The 20,113-nt window shown below is 42.9% G+C and overlaps 1 protein-coding gene across 2 annotated transcripts in view; it reads left to right on the plus strand.

The window, feature by feature from the left end:
- Positions 1-3,840: 3,840 nt before the first annotated feature.
- The window catches only part of APPL2 (adaptor protein, phosphotyrosine interacting with PH domain and leucine zipper 2), a 56,780-nt gene continuing 40,507 nt past the window's right edge, over positions 3,841-20,113 (plus strand). The window contains exons 1-2 of one of the 2 annotated variants that reach the window (XM_054032911.1): positions 3,841-4,137; positions 10,170-10,268. In XM_054032911.1, the coding sequence (XP_053888886.1) occupies positions 4,084-4,137; positions 10,170-10,268 (153 nt within the window). In that variant the 5' untranslated portion in view covers positions 3,841-4,083. Of the gene's footprint in view, positions 4,138-10,169; positions 10,269-11,340; positions 11,424-20,113 lie in introns of those variants that run through there. The other variant, XM_054032920.1, reaches the window with a different exon arrangement.

The following is a 20,113-nucleotide window of genomic DNA, read 5'->3' on the forward strand; positions in this document are numbered from 1 at the left end:
CGACTTAGATATTGGCATAGAAAGTACGCTTATTAAGTTTGCGGATGATACCAAACTGGGAGGGATTGCAACTGCTTTGGAGGACAGGGTCATAATTCAAAATGATCTGGACAAATTGGAGAAATGGTCTGAGTTAAACAGGATGAAGTTTAACAAAGACAAATGCAAAGTGCTCCACTTAGGAAGGAAAAATCAATTTCACACATACAGAATGGGAAAAGACTGTCTAGGAAGGAGTACGGCAGAAAGGGATCTAGGGGTTATAGTGGACCACAAGCTAAATATGAGTCAACAGTGTGATGCTGTTGCAAAAAAAGCAAACATGATTCTGGGATGCATTAACAGGTGTGTTGTGAGCAAGACACGAGAAGTCATTCTTCCGCTCTACTCTGCTCTGGTTAGGCCTCAGCTGGAGTATTGTGTCCAGTTCTGGGCGCCGCATTTTAAAAAAGATGTGGAGAAATTGGAAAGGGTCCAAAGAAGAGCAACAAGAATGATTAAAGGTCTTGAGAACATGACCTATGAAGGAAGGCTGAAAGAACTGGGTTTGTTTAGTTTGGAAAAGAGAAGACTGAGAGGGGACATGATAGCAGTTTTCAGGTATCTAAAAGGGTGTCATAAGGAGGAGGGAGAGAACTTGTTCACCTTAGCCTCTAAGGATAGAACCAGAAACAATGGGTTTAAACTGCAGCAAGGGAGGTCTAGGTTGGACATTAGGAAAAAGTTCCTAACTGTCAGGGTAGTTAAACACTGGAACAAATTGCCTAGGGAGGTTGTGGAATCTCCGTCTCTGGAGATATTTAAGAGTAGGTTAGATAAATGTCTATCAGGGATGGTCTAGACAGTATTTGGTCCTGCCATGCGGGCAGGGGACTGGACTCGATGACCTCTCGAGGTCCCTTCCAGTCCTATAATCTATGAAATCTATGAAAGTGACTTGAGTTGGGCATCCAAAAATTAAGACATCAAAAATCGCTAGTCACTTATGACAATTTAGGCCTTTCTTGCAAAAAAAGCTCTACTTTCTCTACGATTTTGCAGTTTTTATTTTTTACATTAAAATAGTTACACTAGCCTTCACTAGAACTGAAGGCAAAGTTATTCCATTCATGAAGCTGAATAATCCCTGTTACACACAATTATGAAAAAATTAGTTCTCTCTCCAGTGATCATGCGCACACTAAATACCTTTGAGTCCTGTTTGCACAGAACTAGCAGAACCAGTCATACCAAATAAGTGTGGTGCAGTGCTGGAAAGATAATTATAGGCTTCCGAACTTGAATCATTAACTAAACAAAGCCACCAAGAAAAACAGGTGAGCCCTCAAAGGTTGTGCTCTCGAGAGTGTCGAAGACATGAAGCAAAGCCACAGGTGTTACCTTGGTTTGGGAAGTGTTTCAGAGTACTTTGTTGTTGAACTACTCCCCCGTATGCAAAACCATGAGGAAAAAGAAGTGGACAGTTATCGGAGGAAGGAAGTGGCCTGCTAGACACAGTTAAGAAATCCACAAATGACCTGAAGCTAATTTAAGAGGCATGAATACCCTCTGGCCATAGCATGGAGTCTGAGCCTCAAATGGGGTTTTAAAAAGTTTTTAAGAAAAACAAAAAAAGCCAGGACTCCAAGACAAATGGAGACACTCTATCACATGCTAGCATGACAAGTTCAAAAGGGTCTTCTGTAAAGAAGTGTTCTTCACAGGTTACCACACCATCTTAAAGACCTCTGTAACACAATTAATATTTAAAACTTTGTTATTTCTGTTTTCTTCAGACATGAATGTATTGATTCCGCCTCTTATACTTGATACGTGTGAAATACTAGCTGATTATCTTTGTTGCTATGCGGTCTCTTTCCTGAGGGAGGCAAAGTGAAGTTAATGTGACAATCCAGTTTGCTGATTTTAATTAAGGGACTGGAACAGAGAGTCCAACTTCAGTGCCGGCAGAGCAAAGCCATGCCAAGGCAGACTTGGCACATTGGGTTAAAGGGTCATATCAGAAGCTTCAAAAGCAATACTATTCAACATCAGACCAACATAAATTCCAAAGCAATATAACTTAGTCAGAAGTACAGTGCCTGATGACTCTGTCAAACTTAATTAACGTTAACCATCTTTCAGTTGATTTGCAAAATTTTCCTTATGCCCCACTGCTTATGTACTTTCTGCAATAAGGAGGACCTTGTTTGCATTTTAAGGTGTTTATAATGTTTCAAGAAACACAAAAGCAGAAAAATTAACAGAGATTTAGATCCAACAAATGGGCACTGAGATTAATGGGAGCAGAGTTAGGCCAATGCTGAGCAGTTTTGAAATTTCCACCCTGTATATACTTAAAAAAAGAAAAAGGCGAGAGCAACATCATAACTGTATGAAGAGAGTGGAAACTTCTCTGTGGGGCCAGTGTCATATCATTTTAGACCCAAAATGTTACCTCCCTTAATGTTTCCTGTTTGATCAATGTGTAGTTCCTCTGGACTCTTAAGGGCATTCTTTTTAAAGAGGCTGCTGATTTTGGTTGCCTCAATTACTGGTCTTGGACCAATGAGAGAGACAGCTCTTCGTCACCTTTGAAAAATCAGAAGTTGTTAGCCTTGGTCACAAAATGCTTCCTGGCATGTGTCCAAATGTGGAATTTAGACACCCCACGCAATTAAGATATTCCAGGTTAAAAATCTGCCCTTGTTAGTAAGGGATGAAGCTCTCAGCACATTCCCTCTCACATAGGAGCGAGCCAGGAGCACTCTGCTTCTGTTATGTTGGGCTGCCAAGTAGACAGACAAGTAAGGTTGCTCTAACTTACACCAGGGGCTGCACTGGGCCTACAGAGTAGCCCACAGAATATGGGAGCCCCCTTTACTTCCACTCTTGGACTGTGACTTCTGTGCTGCACTGCTTGAAAAGCAGAGCACAGAATCTGGCCCACACAAGACAGACAACATGTCTAAACACAAAGTGTGCGGGGACAGACAGGATGTATGAGTTCCACAACATCACCAAGGGGGACAACCCTACGAGAATAAAAAGTTGGAGGGGGAGTGGAAATGTCGCCTCATGCCCCGTTCTGCTTGTGCCAGTGGACAGGGCCGCAGATGCGAGAATGGGGAGAACCGATCACTGAAACCTCGGGAGAGTGACTCTCAGATTTATGTTCTAATAAATCCTCTGAAGCAGTGTTCCACGGGAAAGTTGTAGACAGGTCACTGGCCTGGTGCAGGGGGGAGGTCTAGGGGTGGATTGGAGTGTTGGAGAGCAAACCCCCTGCACTCATCCCAGAGGCAGCTCCTGTGCTGGAGGCTTGGGACTCGCTTCGCGTGCTGGGCATTGTGACCCACTCCTGCCCACTTCTCCATCATGACAAAATGCAACTGGCGGTTTGGGAACCACTGCTCTAAAGGCTGACCACTGGATTTGCTGTTAAACTAATTTTATTGTCCCATTTAAGTCAGTTGGGAAGTTAGGCCAGCCACTCAAAATATCAGTGCATATCTAGCAGCCATCCCTCATTTCCAGGCACATCCCTCAGTTTAATCACCAAGTTCCACTCAAATTTAGCATCTCCTCCCTTTTCTTGGACTTCCCACCGGCTTCAGGGACACACGAAAGTGAAAGTATTGGAAACCCCCCCCCCCCCGGCATTTTAGGTGTCCCGTGCGTGAATAATTTCCCCGCGTCCCTCATTTTGGGTCTTGGTCAGGCACTGAGTCACCCACCCCGCGCTGCGCGTGGGAGAGAGTTTGGCGTCTGCGGCTCTGCAAAGAGTTAACCGAGGCAGGAAGCGCTCAGCCGTCACACTTCCTGCCAGGGGATCTCCCCAGCTGTCACTCTTCCTCGTGACTCGCTGCCTTGTGGGAGGAGGAGGAGCGCTCCTGCCTCGGTGCCTGGGTAGCAGGCTCGGCTGGGGCGCCCGGCGGTGTTTACCTGACTCCTGCACAAAGCAGCCGCGGGGAGGGGACAGAAGCCCAGGTTGGCCGCCTGGCTCCCCGCTGCAGCCAGCCAAGCAATACGTGTCCGGGCTGGGACGCTCTGCAGCCGCGGAGTTCATCCGGCTCAGGGACTCACGCTCCGCGGAGAGCCAACATGCCCGCCGTGGACAAACTCCTCCTGGAAGAGGCTTTGCAAGACAGCCCGCAGGTACCCGCCCCCCACCTCTGTCTTATCGCCGCTCTTGACCTGTCCCTCCGGGGAGCCCCCGAGCCGTTCTCAGGCTGGCGGGAGGCGCCTCTGCTGTCGGTGCCGCGCGGCGTTTCACGGGCCGGCTCGGAGCGGGGGGTTGTTTTCACTATCCCGCCGTGCCATGGGGCTACTCTGGGGCTAGCCCTACTCGGGCCGTGCAGCGCCGATGCCCGTGACGCACCTGCATTTCCAGCGGAGTGAAGGCCACACGGGATTCAGCAGGCCCGAGCAAAGGGGTGTGTGTGTTAAACCTCCAGTCCTGGCGGGGGGCAGCAATCCAGGCTGGTGGTTTTGGGCAGACGCTGTGCAAGAATAACAAATGGTAACATCAGGAGTTAGTGTTCTACCACGTTGTGCTGCTGCGGCGCTTTTCATCTGCAGCGCTCAGTGTGCATGGAAAAAAGTGGGTGGGGAGCATGCCACCGTTTTACAGATTGAGGAAACTGAGGCACGGCGGGGGTTAAGTGGTTTGCAGCGGCCTAGGTGAATATTATCTTTTTGCTGTGGGAGCGGGGAAGTAGCCACCCAGGAGTAGGCTGAGCAGATTCTCAAAGTGGAGAAATTAGGTCACCTGTCACGGGGGCAGGACTGCGGGGGAGGGTTTCATAGCCCGTCTGAGAGGGGATGGCACTTGGGATGAGAAAAGGGTGCCCTGCCCTCTGTTCTCTGTCAAACTGCCCCCTCCCTCTCACGGGTTGGATGTGACTGTGCAGGCTCCAAGAGGAGGGATCTGTGGGGAGGGGGGAAACAAGGTGCCACCCTATGACATGTCTTACAGGCGATGGTGCTTGAGATGCATGTGCACTTAGCTAGCCTGCTGTTGGTTTCCCTAGCTCCTCTGACCAGGGTGGTGAGAAACTGCAGGGTTTATAAAACTGGGACAAAATATTGTTTGTTATAAAACTGAGAGAGACACCAGGGCAGTCGCTGAAAACAGGGATGTTCCTGGGTTTTAGGGTCACAGTCACTGAGTGGGTTCATAGCACAAAATCCAGACTCTTACTGCCCTCTCCACTTCCACCCCAGGGGGCTAAAGAAGAATTTCCTTGTATTAGACTAGATCCTTTCCCTTCTGTCTAGCATACTCTACACCAAGGCAGGCAAACTTTTTGGACTGAGGGCCACATCGGGTTTCCAAAATTGTATGGAGGGCTGGTTAGCAGAGGCTGTGCCTCCCCAAACAGCCAGGCATGGCATGGTCTGGCCCCTCCTGCTTCTTGCCCTCTGATGGCCCCCCAGGGACTCCTGCCCCATCCAACCCCTCCCCCCCCCCCGTTCCCTGTCCCCTGATAGCCCCTGGAACCCCCGCCACCCCATCCAACCCCTCCTCTCATTCCTGACTGCCCCCCGGGGACCCCTGCCCCATCCAACCACACCTTCTCCCTGTCCCCTGATTGCCCCCAGAACCCCTGCCCCGACTGCCCCCCCCGCCACCCTATCCAACCCCTCCTCTCCTTCCAGACTGCCCCCTGGGGATCCCTGCCCCCATTCAACCCCCTTGTTCCCTGCCCTCTGACCACCCCGACCCCTATCCATACCCCCTGACCACCACCCTGAACTCCCCTGCCCTCTATCCAACCCCCCCTGCCCCTGCCTCCTTACTGCACTGCCTGGAGCACCGGTGGCTAGCAGCGCTACAGCTGCACCGCCCAGAGCACTAGGACAGGCAGCTGCGCCGCCTGGCTGGAGCCAGCTGCACCACCGCACAGCTCATAGCACCGGGTCAGGACCCGGCTCTGCAGCTGCGCTGCCCCAGATGCTCACAGCCCTGCAGCCCAGAGCATTGCGCCAGCAGCGGAGCAAGCTGAGGCTGTGGGGGAGGGGGAACAGCAGGGGAGGGGCCAGGGGCGAGCCTCCTGGGGAAGGAGCTCAGGGGCCGGGCAGGAGGGTCCCGCAGACCGGATGTGGCCTGCGAGCTGTAGTTTGCCCACCTCTGCTCTAGATCACACAGTGACCTCCATGCTAGGCCAGCTGCAGCCAGTGCTGCATTCCTATTGGAAAAGCGAACCAGGGACCTGGGGAATACTCAACACACAGGAGAGGCTAGCAGGTGACCTGTATTGATGGTGAAAGGGAGAGAAGGGTGAGAAGGAGGAGCCCTGAGAGTTGGGGCAAAAAGGGGGGCAAAAAGAATGGGGAGGGGAAAATTAGGGAAGGCAGGGAGACTCTACAGGGGCCTGGGGAGGAAGACGGAAAGGTCTGGGGAAACAGAAGTCACAGGGCAGGGTTTATGGATGGGGAAGAGAGGGGACTTCACCAAGGGATGGGAAGGAGGGGCACTTGTGGGAAGGGGTGTGCGTGTATGTAAGGCATGATGAAGGAAGAGAAACAAAAGGAAGTGGCAGTATAGGGAGGAAAGAAAGGAGGATGGGGTGAGTGGTAATTGGGAGAGAAGTCCTAGATCCATGGCAAGGAGAAGCAGTAGTCTCACTAGGATGGACCTACTGAGGCTCTGTGACCCCATTCTACCACCACCCCAAATTGGCTGGTCCTAGACCAGCAGGAGGAAGAAAATCAGAACTTGGGGGAATCACCGCCTCCTTCCTTTTGATACAGGGGGCACCCCACAATTTACTGAACTAGAGTAGATTTATTATTAATATTACTTAATAGTTATGGTGTTTACATCTCCAAGGCTCAATGCAAATATTAATTTTGAAGAACTTTATACAGCCACTAAGTAAACTCATTTTTCTGCTCCATCAACACCATCTCACATGATTAAAAATTTAACAAAAACTGAAAGCAACCAAAGAAAGCACGGACTAGGGTTTATAAGTCTCCCCAATCTTTCATGGCCTGAAACAAAGGAGCTTAACCCTTCCTTTACAATGGGTAGAAATACTGGAAGAGTAAAGACTATATAAACCTAAACTTTTGCAGGACATTTTTCACTTGATTCCTTCATCATTTGTTGTTTTATCTAGGTTTCTGGAAAAATAATTTCACGTTTGCATAATTGCCATATGGTCCTGATTTTTTTAATCATAAATTCATTCACTCACATGAATTTTTAATTCACAAAAATTAATTACATTTTCAAATTAGTAACATTTTGTATGCAAGAGACCTGATTCTCCACTGTCTATTACTAATTTGTGTTGTGGTAACACCTAGGAGCCTGTCATGGACCAGGACCCCATTTTGCTAGATGCTGTACAACACAGAACAAAAAGACTGTCTCTGCCCCCAAAGAGCATACTGTCTAGCACCTTGTATAGTAATTTACTCCTGAACAAAGTGGGCCTGATCCTCTTTTGGTCTGTACCTTGTATAGTCATTTTCAGAAATGCAAAGGGAGAACAAAATGAATATAAAACAATTCCTTTCCAACAAGGTGCCAGGCAGTGGAGAATTAGGCATAAGTTATTTATTAATAAGGTTTGCAAAGCTCACTTTCTCTCCAAGAGTAATGTAATTATATCTTCATTGTCCCCAAGCACTATACAAAAAAGCCCCCACCGTTTAAATGTGTTCCATTTAAAGTGTTTGACTGCAAATTAGGAGACAGACTGACCCAAGTAGTCATGCTGAATTCAACAGTTACTCATGTGAAGACTGGATGTTTCCAGCAGCAAGGGTGGTGGTGGCATGATTAATGAAGCCTCCAGAGAAATGTTAAAAGGTTATGTTTGGATTATCATGGTTCACTGGTGCACCATTATCTATTATGTAAGAATTTGACAAAACAGCAACAAGTAAATATACATCTGTTTTAAACCAGTGTAACTAACAAATAGTGATTTTAAAAAGAAACATCATAAAGATTTTGAACCTTAACATCCAAACTATTTGAATCATTATAGGGTTTACTATTTTTGAACAAAAGTGCTAATTGAGTCAAAATTTAATGACTAAATAAATGGGTATCTAAAATTAAGTAGCTGATTCCATATTTAGGCATCTGAATAAGTAAAGCTGGGATTTTTCAAGGTGCCTGTGCTAATTTCAATAGGATATAGGCTTCTAACAGCCATCTGTGCCCCGTATTATAAAAATATATATTTAGGAGCCTAACTTTAGGCATCTATTTTTTGAAAATCTTGGCCTGAGAATTTTCTTGCTTAACATTTCCCATAATTCTGTTGCTTTATCCTGTAACCACAATCCTTTGTTTATTGTGTCTGGTCAATCAGTCTTTTGTCATAGCACAGTATAATAATGTTCAGTGTTAGGTAAAGGAAAAGATGGGGTTATAGAGAATAGAAGTTTTAAATTACTAAAACTATAGTCAGTGATTGCAACAACTCAAATCCATTTATTTTTGAAAATTAGTGTGTTTCAATTATTAAAATCCAGACTGGGGCCCTGTTCTGGAAACTCTCAGAACATGGGGCTCCCATTGAAAGGAAGTGCTGCATGCCAAGGGCTTGCAGGATCAGCCCTTATGTAGCTTTCTGTTGGTGTGTTTTGAATTCTTTCCCTCTTTGATTTGTATGTGCTGTTGTTTTAATTAAAACAATATTTTGCACTTCTAATGCTCCTTTTTAGCCTACCATCTTAAAGTTCTTTCCAGGCATCAATTATCCCCCTCGATGTTTCTAAGATAGGTAATAATATACCCATTTAACATTAGTAAACTGAGGTGGTGTGAGATTAAGTGATTTACCCAAGGTAAGCAAGTACAGCCATGCAGAGTCTAAAATAGGACCTCCAGTCACCTGTTCTAATTACTAGACAACACTACTTCACACCGTAAATAGACACTTCTCAACACAGATGAAATCAGACGTTGTCTTAGTCCAAAAATCTCAGCAGAGGTGGTTTGAATCTCTCAGAAGCAATGTAAAATCTCTGCAAGGAGATTTGCAAAAAAAAGTAAATGTCCTGGAGAAGCAAGGTTGCATCCTCCCAAATAGTGATGCTTCTTATAGCTTTCCTAAGACTGTAAAATAAATTCCCACAATTAGCATCTAGATACTTCAGGCACATTAGAGATGACTAAGATAGGACAGATAAAACACTGACTAGATGTCAGGTCTAATATGGTTATTAAAGTACTAGAGTTTATGGTAGACAGATGAAACTAATGCAAAGTAATTTAGCTGTGCAGATGGGGAAGACCTTTTAATTTAGTATCAAACAGATTGGATTGACCAGTTAGGACACTTTGAATTACCAAGATGCAGAATGACTTTCTGAAAGAGACTCTGTCAAAGTTACACTGCCAGCCCAACTTTTTACCTCCCTTTTACTTGTATTGTCCTGATCTATTAAATTCACTTGCCCAGCACTAGTCCCTGGCCTTGGTTTCCTCCTTTGCATGTAGCACTGCAACAATGTAATTTGCTGTCCCTGGCAATTCCACTGAAACAAGCCAAGTGGATGCATTTCTCCAAGATAACACAAGTTATGTTTTCCTCTCTGCTGCTCCTCCGCTCATAAGAACAAAACAGAATGGCAGAGTGAAGAAACCATGCTTACGGACACGCAGCACTAAGTGTATATGTATGACTGTTGTCACAAACCAACATACTGCTGTTGGATCTAATTTTAAGTCTACCAGTTTTGGCCGTATTCTTTTAAAAGTTGTTCAACACAGAAGCCTCCTGAGATGGCATAATGGAAGATAATTTGTTTTTATTACCAAGGGGTGCTTTTAATTCATTCTAAGAGTAGAGAAATAAAACTAGCGATGGTGTTTTGACCACAAGACCTTGGCATGGCTTTGATTACTGTAATCAGCAAGAGGAATTTCAGGATTTGTTACATTCCTGACTATGCTGGAAGGAGTGTCTACCAATTAGAGCAAGAAGGTGTTTGTCAGGAGGACTCTGCCATTGCTTTGCAGTGTAAACTTATTTGTGCATCAGTTTACCATCTCATTATAGTGATCAATTGTTGTGTTTTTACATTGTTGGATAAAAGAAGCTGTACACTGTATATTCAAAGTCTTATTATGCTGACTAATTTGTTTTGCTACAGTTTGTTTAAATTTTTTTAATATTTCCATTTGGGAGTAAAACCTTTTGCTTTTTCTTTTATTAAAGACTCGCTCCTTGCTTAGTGTATTTGAAGAAGATGCAGGAACCCTTACAGACTATACAAACCAGTTGCTTCAAGCAATGCAGCGGGTCTATGGGGCTCAGGTAATCTTTCATTTGTGTTGACTTTGTTTGGCAAGCAGTAGAGGCAACCTTATTAATCGGTTCCTAACAGATACACTGATTTGCAAAAGTGCAGAACATGTGCAGCTCCCTTTGATTTGTGCAGAAGTTGTGTGGTTGCTCTGCTCTTTTGAAAATCAGTCTCGATGATATTGTCACTCCTGTCTTGGTGTTCCTCCGCTTATTCAGAAAACTGAAATAAAATAAAATAAGAATCGTGGCACACACTTACTCTTGTGTATACTGCAAGGTCAACATTTTCAAACTTGGCTGACTAAAGTTAGGGTTAAATTTTCACTTAGATGCCTATATCGCCTTTGAAAATTGGGCTTAGGCATGTGTGTCATTCATATGCTTTTGAAAAATTTACCCTAAATACCACTGAATAGTAGTGAAATTTAAGGCTTTTCTGCACAGGGAGCTATTCTGGAATATCTATTCCTGATTAACTCAATGTGTGGACAGTCTTATTCTGAATTAGCTAATTCCACTGGATTCCTTGGATTAGTTTGATCCACTGAAATAAACGAATTTGGAATAAGTCACTCTTATTCCAGAATAAGTGTGTCCACACATGGAATTAATCAGGAATCGTTAATCTAATTTAAATTAATATCCTACCTTATTCCAGATTAATTGTTGTGTGCAGACAAGCCTTTAGGGACAGTTTTTTAAAGATATTTAGGCACTTGAAGGTGTAGAGAGACAGTGGGATTTGGGCTGTAGTCCACGAAAGCTTATGCTCTAATAAATTTGTTAGTCTCTAAGGTGCCACAAGTACTCCTGTTCTTCTTTTTAGGTACCTAACTAATTTAGATGTTTTTGAAAATCCTACTAGGCATCTTTCTGCATCTTTAGGCAACTAAATACCTTTGAAAAGATAGCCATAAGTTCCTTTTGAAAATGACACCCAAACTCCCAAATCACTTAGGCACCTTCCAATTTTCCCCCTTGATCCTTATTTAGGTACCTTTATTAGGAGCCTAAATATAGATTTAGATGCCTAATTTTAAGCAATCAAACTTAAAAATCCCTGCCCTAATGTTCTGAACAGGAAACAGAATCCACATCTTGGGCCCAAACCTGCACCACTCCACTCTCACAAGAAGTCCCTTTGACCATAATGGGACTATGCAGGTGAGTAAGGCGTGCTTGAATGAGTAAGGGTTTGCAGAATCAGACATCTTATTCTATTTTTTTCCTTAAACTTAAGTGACTTTGTATTCAAATGAATGCTCGGAATCTTTATAGGAGAAAAGAAAGGGTCCAGTGTTGCCAACTCTCCCAATTTGATTGCAAGTCATATTTGAGATATTTGATGTTTTACTTAAAGCCCCAGCTCCAACAGACAAGTGACGAAAAGAAAATCTCAGCTTTCACTAAAAAGTAAATTTCTAGCCCTCATACTTATGGAGAAAAGACAGAAAATATGACCCAAGTGCACCTTGAAAGCACAAATCCCACACTGCAAATAAAATACCCAGATCCACAAAGATATTCAGGCTCCTAACTTCCATTGATTTTAATGGAAATTAGAAGCCAAAATACCTTTATGTACTGGGGCCAAAGAAAACAAAATTTCTTACTTTGGTTTTTTGGATTTTAAAAATCACTAGCTTTTTTGTTTTTGTTTGTTAATTTTGTGATTTTGGTGGGCCTAACCCCTGATTTTTCAATAGTTGTGGTTGGCAAAACCCACTGCCCTTGTCTTTGACTTCCACAGCTCAGAGGTAAATGACTTTAATAGCTGTGTAAACATTGATTTACAGTATTCTTGGGAAGCAGGTAAATATAACCCTTATTTTACAGATAAGAAAACTAAAGCAAAGGGAATTGACTTGCCTTAGGCAAGTCAGTAGAAAAGCCAGATTCAGAACTCAAGGCTCCCTACTTTTGTGCTTATTCTTCTATATCATATTCCCTCTTAAAAAGGAACAAGACTGCTAGGACTTCCTGGTGGGCTATCAGTGAGGCCAACCATGATGTATTCTAATGAAACAACTGCTAAAGTGTGTTTGGCCCCACACACAGATAGCAATTAGCAATTAATATTATGAACCTGATTATTTAGTTTATTCACAACTGAGGAATTCATAATAAAACATGAACATACAACAGATATCACTGACGGAGTCTACTACATATTAGCCATCCACACAGAGATTATTTTCGGGACATTCTCTTTGGAACCAAAATAAATACTCTTACAAGTCACTATTCCCCTTCCCCATCGAGGCAAGCAAACATAATTCATTTTACAACAAGAGGCGTGTGGCTCAAAAAGAACTGCCTAAAAAGTCTAGTATGATATTTTCAATGCTCAGTTGCCATTACAATGAATCAGAACTGGTTTCCAGGTGTTCTATGCATCTCTGAAATTCTCAGCCATGCTACATTACCTTTAATAAAAAAAAGATTCAGGAGCTATATAAACCAACACATATTCTTTAAGATTACATGCAAAGAATATAAGGACCCGAGTATAAAGATTTACAGCAAAACTGTGCAAAACAAACTACTTTATTGGGGTTGTCTCTCTCACAGACAATATGATACTCTGAACATTAGTATTTTCTTGCTACTGATCCAGGGTTCATTTCAAACTGCATTTCTGGGCCCTGGGCACTCAAACCCAATCTGATGTCATAGGATATTTATTCCCCAGGACAGCACACTGTCCACAAAGAGATCATTAGCAATGCTGCTCACATTAGATGCAAGAAGCAATACTGAAAGCAGCTAGCAGTAAGACATTATCATTGACAATGCTTCCAACATTAGCCACTAGGACCTGACTTTTCACAAGTGACTGACTTTACATTCCCAACTTTAGATGACTTAAAACAGTGGTTCTCAACCAGGGGTATGTGTACCCCTGGGGGTACAGAGAGATCTTCCAGGGGGTACATCACCTCACCTAGATTATTTGCCTAGTTTTACAACAGGCTACATAAAAAGCCCCAGCAAAGTCAGTACAAACTAAAATTTCATACAGACAAAATGAGAAAGTAAGCAATTTTTCAGTAATAGTGGCTGTGACACTTTTGTATTTTTATGTCTGACTTTGTAAACAAGTAGTTTTTAAATGAGGTGAAACTTGGGGGTATGCAAGATAAATACAACTCCTGAAAGTGGTACAGTAGTAGGATGACCAGACAGCAAATGTGAAAAATCGGGACAAGAGGTGGGGGGGGGGTAATAGGAGCCTATATAAGAAAAAGATCCAAAAATCGGGACTGTCCCTATAAAATCAGGACATCTGGTCACCCTATACAGTAGTCTGGAAAGGTAGAGAACCACTGCCTTAAGGGAGCCTGATTTGCAAAAAGGGTTAAGCACCTGCCCCCTGAAAATGAGATTTCTCAAGTCAGGCCCTCAAAATTAATAGTCACTTGCAAAAATTTAGAGCCCAAAACAGCTAATGCAAGAAGTGCTTGGGAGGAGAGTGGCCAAGGAGGAAATAGATCGGGCAAGGAGTAGGAGACTCAGTAATATAGCAAAGCATGGGAGAGTGTAGTGGGACAGTGCGAAGAGGAAAGATTATGGGGAAGCAAGAAATAGAGAAGACAGAAAACAGAGAAAGAAGAGAAAAGACAAACAAAGGAATGTATCTCACCAGATACAGCAAGTTTCATGAGTCAGTCAGTGATGGGTGGAGTCTCCCAATTCAGTGGGTGTACTCAGCCACTCTGCCTCCTCCTCAGCCAACCGAAGGGGCACCAACCACATGGAGTATCCTGGTACCGCAACCGAAATCCTGGCCCAGTGCGGAGCTTGGGAAGGGGCGGGTGCCTAGAGAGCTAACCCATGCCACAGCAATGGTTCCTGCCCTGGGGAGCTGGGCCTGGGTCCCTGAGAAGAGGTGTGGGGGCAGAGGATGCTGCTGCAGGTGGTCAGTAACCACAATGCCTAGAGTGAGGAACCAGGCCCAGCCCCGGAGGACAAAAGCCACCACTGTGGGGTTTCTGTGTGTGCAACTGAGCCCATAAGCCTCTGCTAAAGCCGCCCTGGCCACAGGCAAGAATCATTGTCTAGAAAAGCCAACTGAAGCATCAGGAAGTAGTAGGAGGCCCCAGAGCTTGAGTTTATATATGCCCACATTGCCTCCCCCAAACCATCTTACTCCTTACTGCCCCTTTGTGTCCTCTGAGTCACACCTCTTGTGCTACCTCCTCTGTTTGGGACTGCCTCTCAGTTTTCATATATCCATGCTCCTGTCCGCTCTCCACTTGTCATACTTAAAACCCAGTTCTTTTATGAAGCCAGCCAACACTGACCTTGTTGGAGTGTTGATCTCACCCCACCTGTACTGTATTGCTTCCTGTGGGTAGCAATCAGCACTAAATGCAAGCTGTTATCCATCCAGAAACATGTTTGTAGTTGCCCAGAAACAGTGCTGTGTGTGCAAATCGTTCATTTAATTGGCTGCTAGCTTATAAACTGTCAGTCACAGTTTTATTTAAAGATTTATCAGATCACTTGAAAGTCATGTAAGGAGAAACGAAGTATTTCCCCAGTATGGATGGCCTTTTTTTTTTTTCTTCTTTTTTAAGGTAATAGTTTTATAATAACTTGAGTGCAATTTATGGGTTTTTGGGTTTTTTTTTTTTTTTTTAAGCTACAGGATCCTATTAGGTGGTAGTGGGGCCTAATTATTTGAATTGTACATGTGTATTTTTGGTGCCCCTTGTATCAACCAACTTAATCGTGTTTGTTAATGCCATTTCTAGGTGCAAGCACTAGAAACTGTTTAATATCTGGTTAGGTGTTCAGTAAACGTACACTAGCACAGAGATACAAATACAGAGAAGCACCTGATTTTGGTCATATAAGATAAATAAATCACATGTCTATGAGTTCAGATTATACTTGCTGCTTTATTTGTATGCTCCTGCCTGTGCATTGTAGCCACAAGCAATTTAGCTTTGTGATGTTCTGATGGAAGAAAGCTTCCCAATAGAGTCTATCCCAGCTGCCCATTTAAGGGTTGCCAATATTGCCAAAACCAAATGTTCAAAAATCATGAGTCAGGCTCACCAAAAATCATGAGATTGGCTTTAAAATCATGAGATTATGTAAAAATAATAGATTTTGTGTACTTTTTATTTGCCTTCTGCTTTTTGAGCCTTTAGGGTGCACTGGGGTCACATTTTGAAGCTTTCTCCACAGCCACGAGGGCTGCAAACTTACTTTTTCTTTAAGAATGAAGGCTGAAATGATCCCATATCCACTTGACTCCAGGAGCTGGGGCTCTAAGGAAAACAGTATTTATCATGAGACTCATGACAAAATCATGAGAGTTGGCAACACTGCTGTTTCATTTCTATTGATGGGTTGAACTCACAGAAGTGACTGTGCCATTAGTAATAGTGATGTGTCAGACAGGCTGAATTGTAGGAGAGAGATCTTTCTTAAGTGAAGCTAGTGTTTACGTGATAAGGCTGTAGAGTTAAAACCAAGCAGCCTGTGCCCCAGCTTGCATTTCCAATCACCAGGTGCCGTGCCACACTGAATTAAGTCCCTCCTGAAATCTGAATGTCATTCTCCAGTTCCGCTCATCATGCTACAGTAATGGCCCAGTGGGGACCTTCATATGCCAAGAATAAAGAAAAGAAGACACCACAAAATAAACATGATTTTTTTTTTTTTAAATCGGTAATTCCATTTCATTCCACAGTCGACTAAAGTGTATCAACCAGGCACCTGAAGGGGAATCCTAGAAACAAGTTATAGTGCAATAAGATGCTGAACATTGTCAGTGCTGTGGCATTTTCTGTAGCAGTCCCAATAAATATATTTGTATGCTAACAGTGTTTGTAGCTGCTGGGGAGCAAGGGGGGAGAAAACTAGAAGCAGTCTAATGCTGCCTTTAGCAATGCAGAAAGAAAATATTTTTGTGCAAAGAGACATTGGAGAAAATGTCCTGAGGATTAGGTAGGTGCTACCAAGCAAAGTGACAGCACTGAGCATCACTTATGTAATTTGGAGCTGCCTAGGATTCCTTTAGTTTGTTCTTCAAACTAGTTTCATCCCACCACCACCCATATTTAATTCATGAATCCTTACACTCTCTCAGTGATGCCTCTTTTTGGCTCTAAGACCACTCCTGGGGCTCAGAAAGCCTGATTTAAAGCCCTTTGGAGTCCATGGGAGACTTTTCATTGATTTCATAAGGTTTTGGATCCATGAATGAGTTTCCAGCTCTTTGGGAACATAGACTTGGTTACTTATTATTTTGCCGTATTGCAATCTGAAACATCCAAATATCGTGAGTCAGGCTCTACAAAATCATGAGAATGGTTTAAAATCATGGGTATTTATTATTATTATTATTATTATTAATAGTATAATAATAATAATAAAAAATGTGTTCCTTTTATTTGCCTTCTGGTTTTTAAGCTTTGTGGCTGCACTCTGGTCATCTTTTCAAGCTTTTCTCTGCAACCATAAGGGCTTTTGTTTTCAATGAAAGTTGAGATTCTCACGTAACCATGTGTGGCTTTAAATCAGATATCATATAACACGAGACTTGCAATAAAATCAGTGGAGTTGGCAACACTGATTTTGTAAAGCACCATGTACATTTATGATGCCGTATTGATCACAAGTGTGCATTATTTATATGAGGGGCACCTCCTGTGATGTATTCTCCAAATGTAAATAAGAAGACAGTTAAAGGTAAACAGGATTTAAATGGATGATGAATATTGTATTTACAACTCCGTGGAACTCCATTTCATTGTTGCTGGTGAGCTTTGGAATTGTCACCAGGCCTAGAAGCAAGTTTATTAACATTAAAAAGGTTGTAGAGCAGTTTTTAAACTAGGAGATGGGGGAAAGCCGACTGCTGCAGAGGAGCATGTGGATCGGACAGAGACTTCTCTTAGAGGAGAGTCTGTTGATAGAGATTCTCTAGGTTAATAGTCAGGAGCAGAGGATGGAAGAGGATAATGTAAGGGCCAGATCAGACGAGAAACATTCACATAAAGAATCGAACACATCAGAAAAGGGCAGACAAATAAACAGTGACAAGTTTTTAAAGTGCTTGTACACAAATGCTAGAAGTCTAAATAATAAGATGGGTGAACTAGAGTGCCTCGTGATAAAGGAGGATATTGATATAATAGGCATCACAGAGGACAAACAATGGGACACAATCATTCCGGGGTACCAAATATATCGGAAGGACAGAACAGGTCGTGCAGGGAGGGACTATATGTGAAAGAAAATGTAGAATCAAATGAAGTAAAAATTTTAAGTGAATCCACATGTTCCATAGAATCTCTATGGATAGTAATTTCATGCTTTAATAAGAATTATACCATTAGGGATCTATTATCGACCACCTGATCAGGACAGTGATCGTGATGATGAAATGCTAAGGGAAATTAGAGAGGCTATCAAAATTAAGAACTCAGTAATAGTGTGGGATTTCAATTATCCCCATATCAACTGGGAACATGTCACCTCAGGACGAAATGCAGAGACAAAATTGCTCGATACTTTAAATGACTGCTTCTTGGAGCAGCTGGTATGGGAGCCTACAAGGGGAGAGGCAACTCTCGATTTAGTCCTGAGTGGAGCTCAGGAGCTGGTCCAAGAGGTATAACTATAACAGGACCGCTTGGAAATAGTGACCATAATATAATAGCATTCAACATCCCTGTGGTGGGAAGAACATCTCAACAGCCCAACACTGTGGCATTTAATTTCAAAAAGGGGAAATATGCAAAAATGAGGGGGTTAGTTAAACAGAAATTAAAAGGTACAGTGACTAAAGTGAAATCCTTGCAAGCTGCATGGACGCTTTTTAAAGACACCATAATAGAGGCCCAACTCAAACGTATACCCCAAATTAAGAAACACAGTAAAAGAACTAAAAAAGACCCACCGTGGCTTAACAACCATGTAAAAGAAGCAGTGAGAGATAAAAAGGCATCCTTTAAAAAGTGGAAGTCAAATCCTAGTGAGGTAAATAGAAAGGAGCATACACACTGCCAAATTAAGTGTAAAAATGTAATAAGAAAAGCCAAAGAGGAGTTTGAAGAACGGCTAGCCAAAAACTCCAAAGGTAATAACAAAATGTTTTTTAAGTACATCAGAAGCAGGAAGCCTGCTAAACAATCAGTGGGGCCCCTGGATGATCGAGATACAAAAGGAGCGCTTAAAGACAATAAAGTCATTGCCGAGAAACTAAATGAATTCTTTGCTTCGGTCTTCACGACTGAGGATGTTAGGGAGATTCCCAAACCTGAGCTGGCTTTTGTAGATGACAAATCTGAGGAACTGTTACTGATTGAGTGTCACTAGAGGAGGTTTTGGAATTAATTGATAAACTTAACATTAACAAGTCACCGGGACCAGATGGCATTCACCCAAGAGTTCTGAAAGAACTCAAATGTGAAGCTGCGGAACTATTAACTAGGGTTTGTAACCTGCCCTTTAAATTGGCTTCTGTACCCAGTGACTGGAAGATCGCTAATGTAACGCCAATATTTAAAAAGGGCTCTAGAGGTGATCCCGGCAATTACAGACTAGTAAGTCTAACGTCAGTACCGGGCAAACTAGTTGAAACAATAGTAAAGAATAAAATTGTCAGACACCTAGAAGAACATAAATTGTTGGGCAAAAATCAGCATGGTTTCTGTAAAGGGAAATCGTGCCTTACTAATCTATTAGAGTTCTTTGAAGGGGTCAACAAACATGTGGACAAGGGGGATCCAGTGGACAGAGTGTACTTAGATTTCCAGAAAGCCTTTGACAAGGTCCCTCACCAAAGGCTCGTACATAAATTAAGTTGTCATGGGATAAAAGGGAAGGTTCTTTCATGGATTGAGAACTGGTTAAAAGACAGGGAACAAAGGATAGGAATACATGGTAGATTCTCAGAATGGAGAGGGGTAACTAGTGGTGTTCCCCAAGGGTCTGTCCTAGGACCAGTCCTATTCAACTTATTCATAAATGATCTGGAGAAAGGGGTAAAAAGTGAGGTGGCAAAGTTTGCAGATGATAGATAATGTTTTCACCCCTGAACTCACAGAGAGCCGAGAAGATGCCTTTTTATCTGAAGATAGTTAGGACCAAAGCAGACTGTGAAGAACTTCAAAAAGATCTCACAAAACTAAGTGATTGGGCAACAAAATGCAAATGAAATTTAATGTGGATAAATGTAAAGTAATGCACATTGGAAAAAATAACCCCAACTATAGATACAATATGATGGGGGCTAATTTAGCTACAACAAATCAGGAAATAGATTTTGGGGTCATCGTGGATAGTTCTCTGAAGACGTCCACGCAGTGTGCAGAGGCGGTCAAAAAAGCAAACAGGATGTTAGGAATCATTAAAAAGGGGATAGAGAATAAGACGGAGAATATATTATTGCCCTTATATAAATCGATGGTACGTCCACATCTTGAATACTGCGTACAGATGTGGTCTCCTCATCTCAAAAAAGATATACTGGCACTAGAAAAGGTTCCGAGAAGGGCAACTAAAATGTTTAGGGGTTTGGAACAGATCCCATATGAGGAGAGATTAAAGAGGCTAGGACTCTTCAGCTTGGAAAAGGGGAGACGAAGGGGGGATATGATAGAGGTATATAAAATCATGAGTGATGTGGAGAAAGTGGATAAGGAAAAGTTATTTACTTATTCCCATAACACAAGGACTAGGGGCCACCAAATGAAATTAATGGACAGCAGGTTTAAAACAAATAAAAGGAAGTTCTTCTTCACACAGCGCACAGTCAACTTGTGGAACTCCTTGCCTGAGGAGGTTGTGAAGGCTAGGACTTTATCCAGTTTTCTTTTAAATGCTGTTAAATT

Source organism: Malaclemys terrapin, chromosome 1 (assembly GCF_027887155.1).
Source record: "Malaclemys terrapin pileata isolate rMalTer1 chromosome 1, rMalTer1.hap1, whole genome shotgun sequence".
NCBI lineage: Eukaryota > Metazoa > Chordata > Testudines > Emydidae > Malaclemys > Malaclemys terrapin.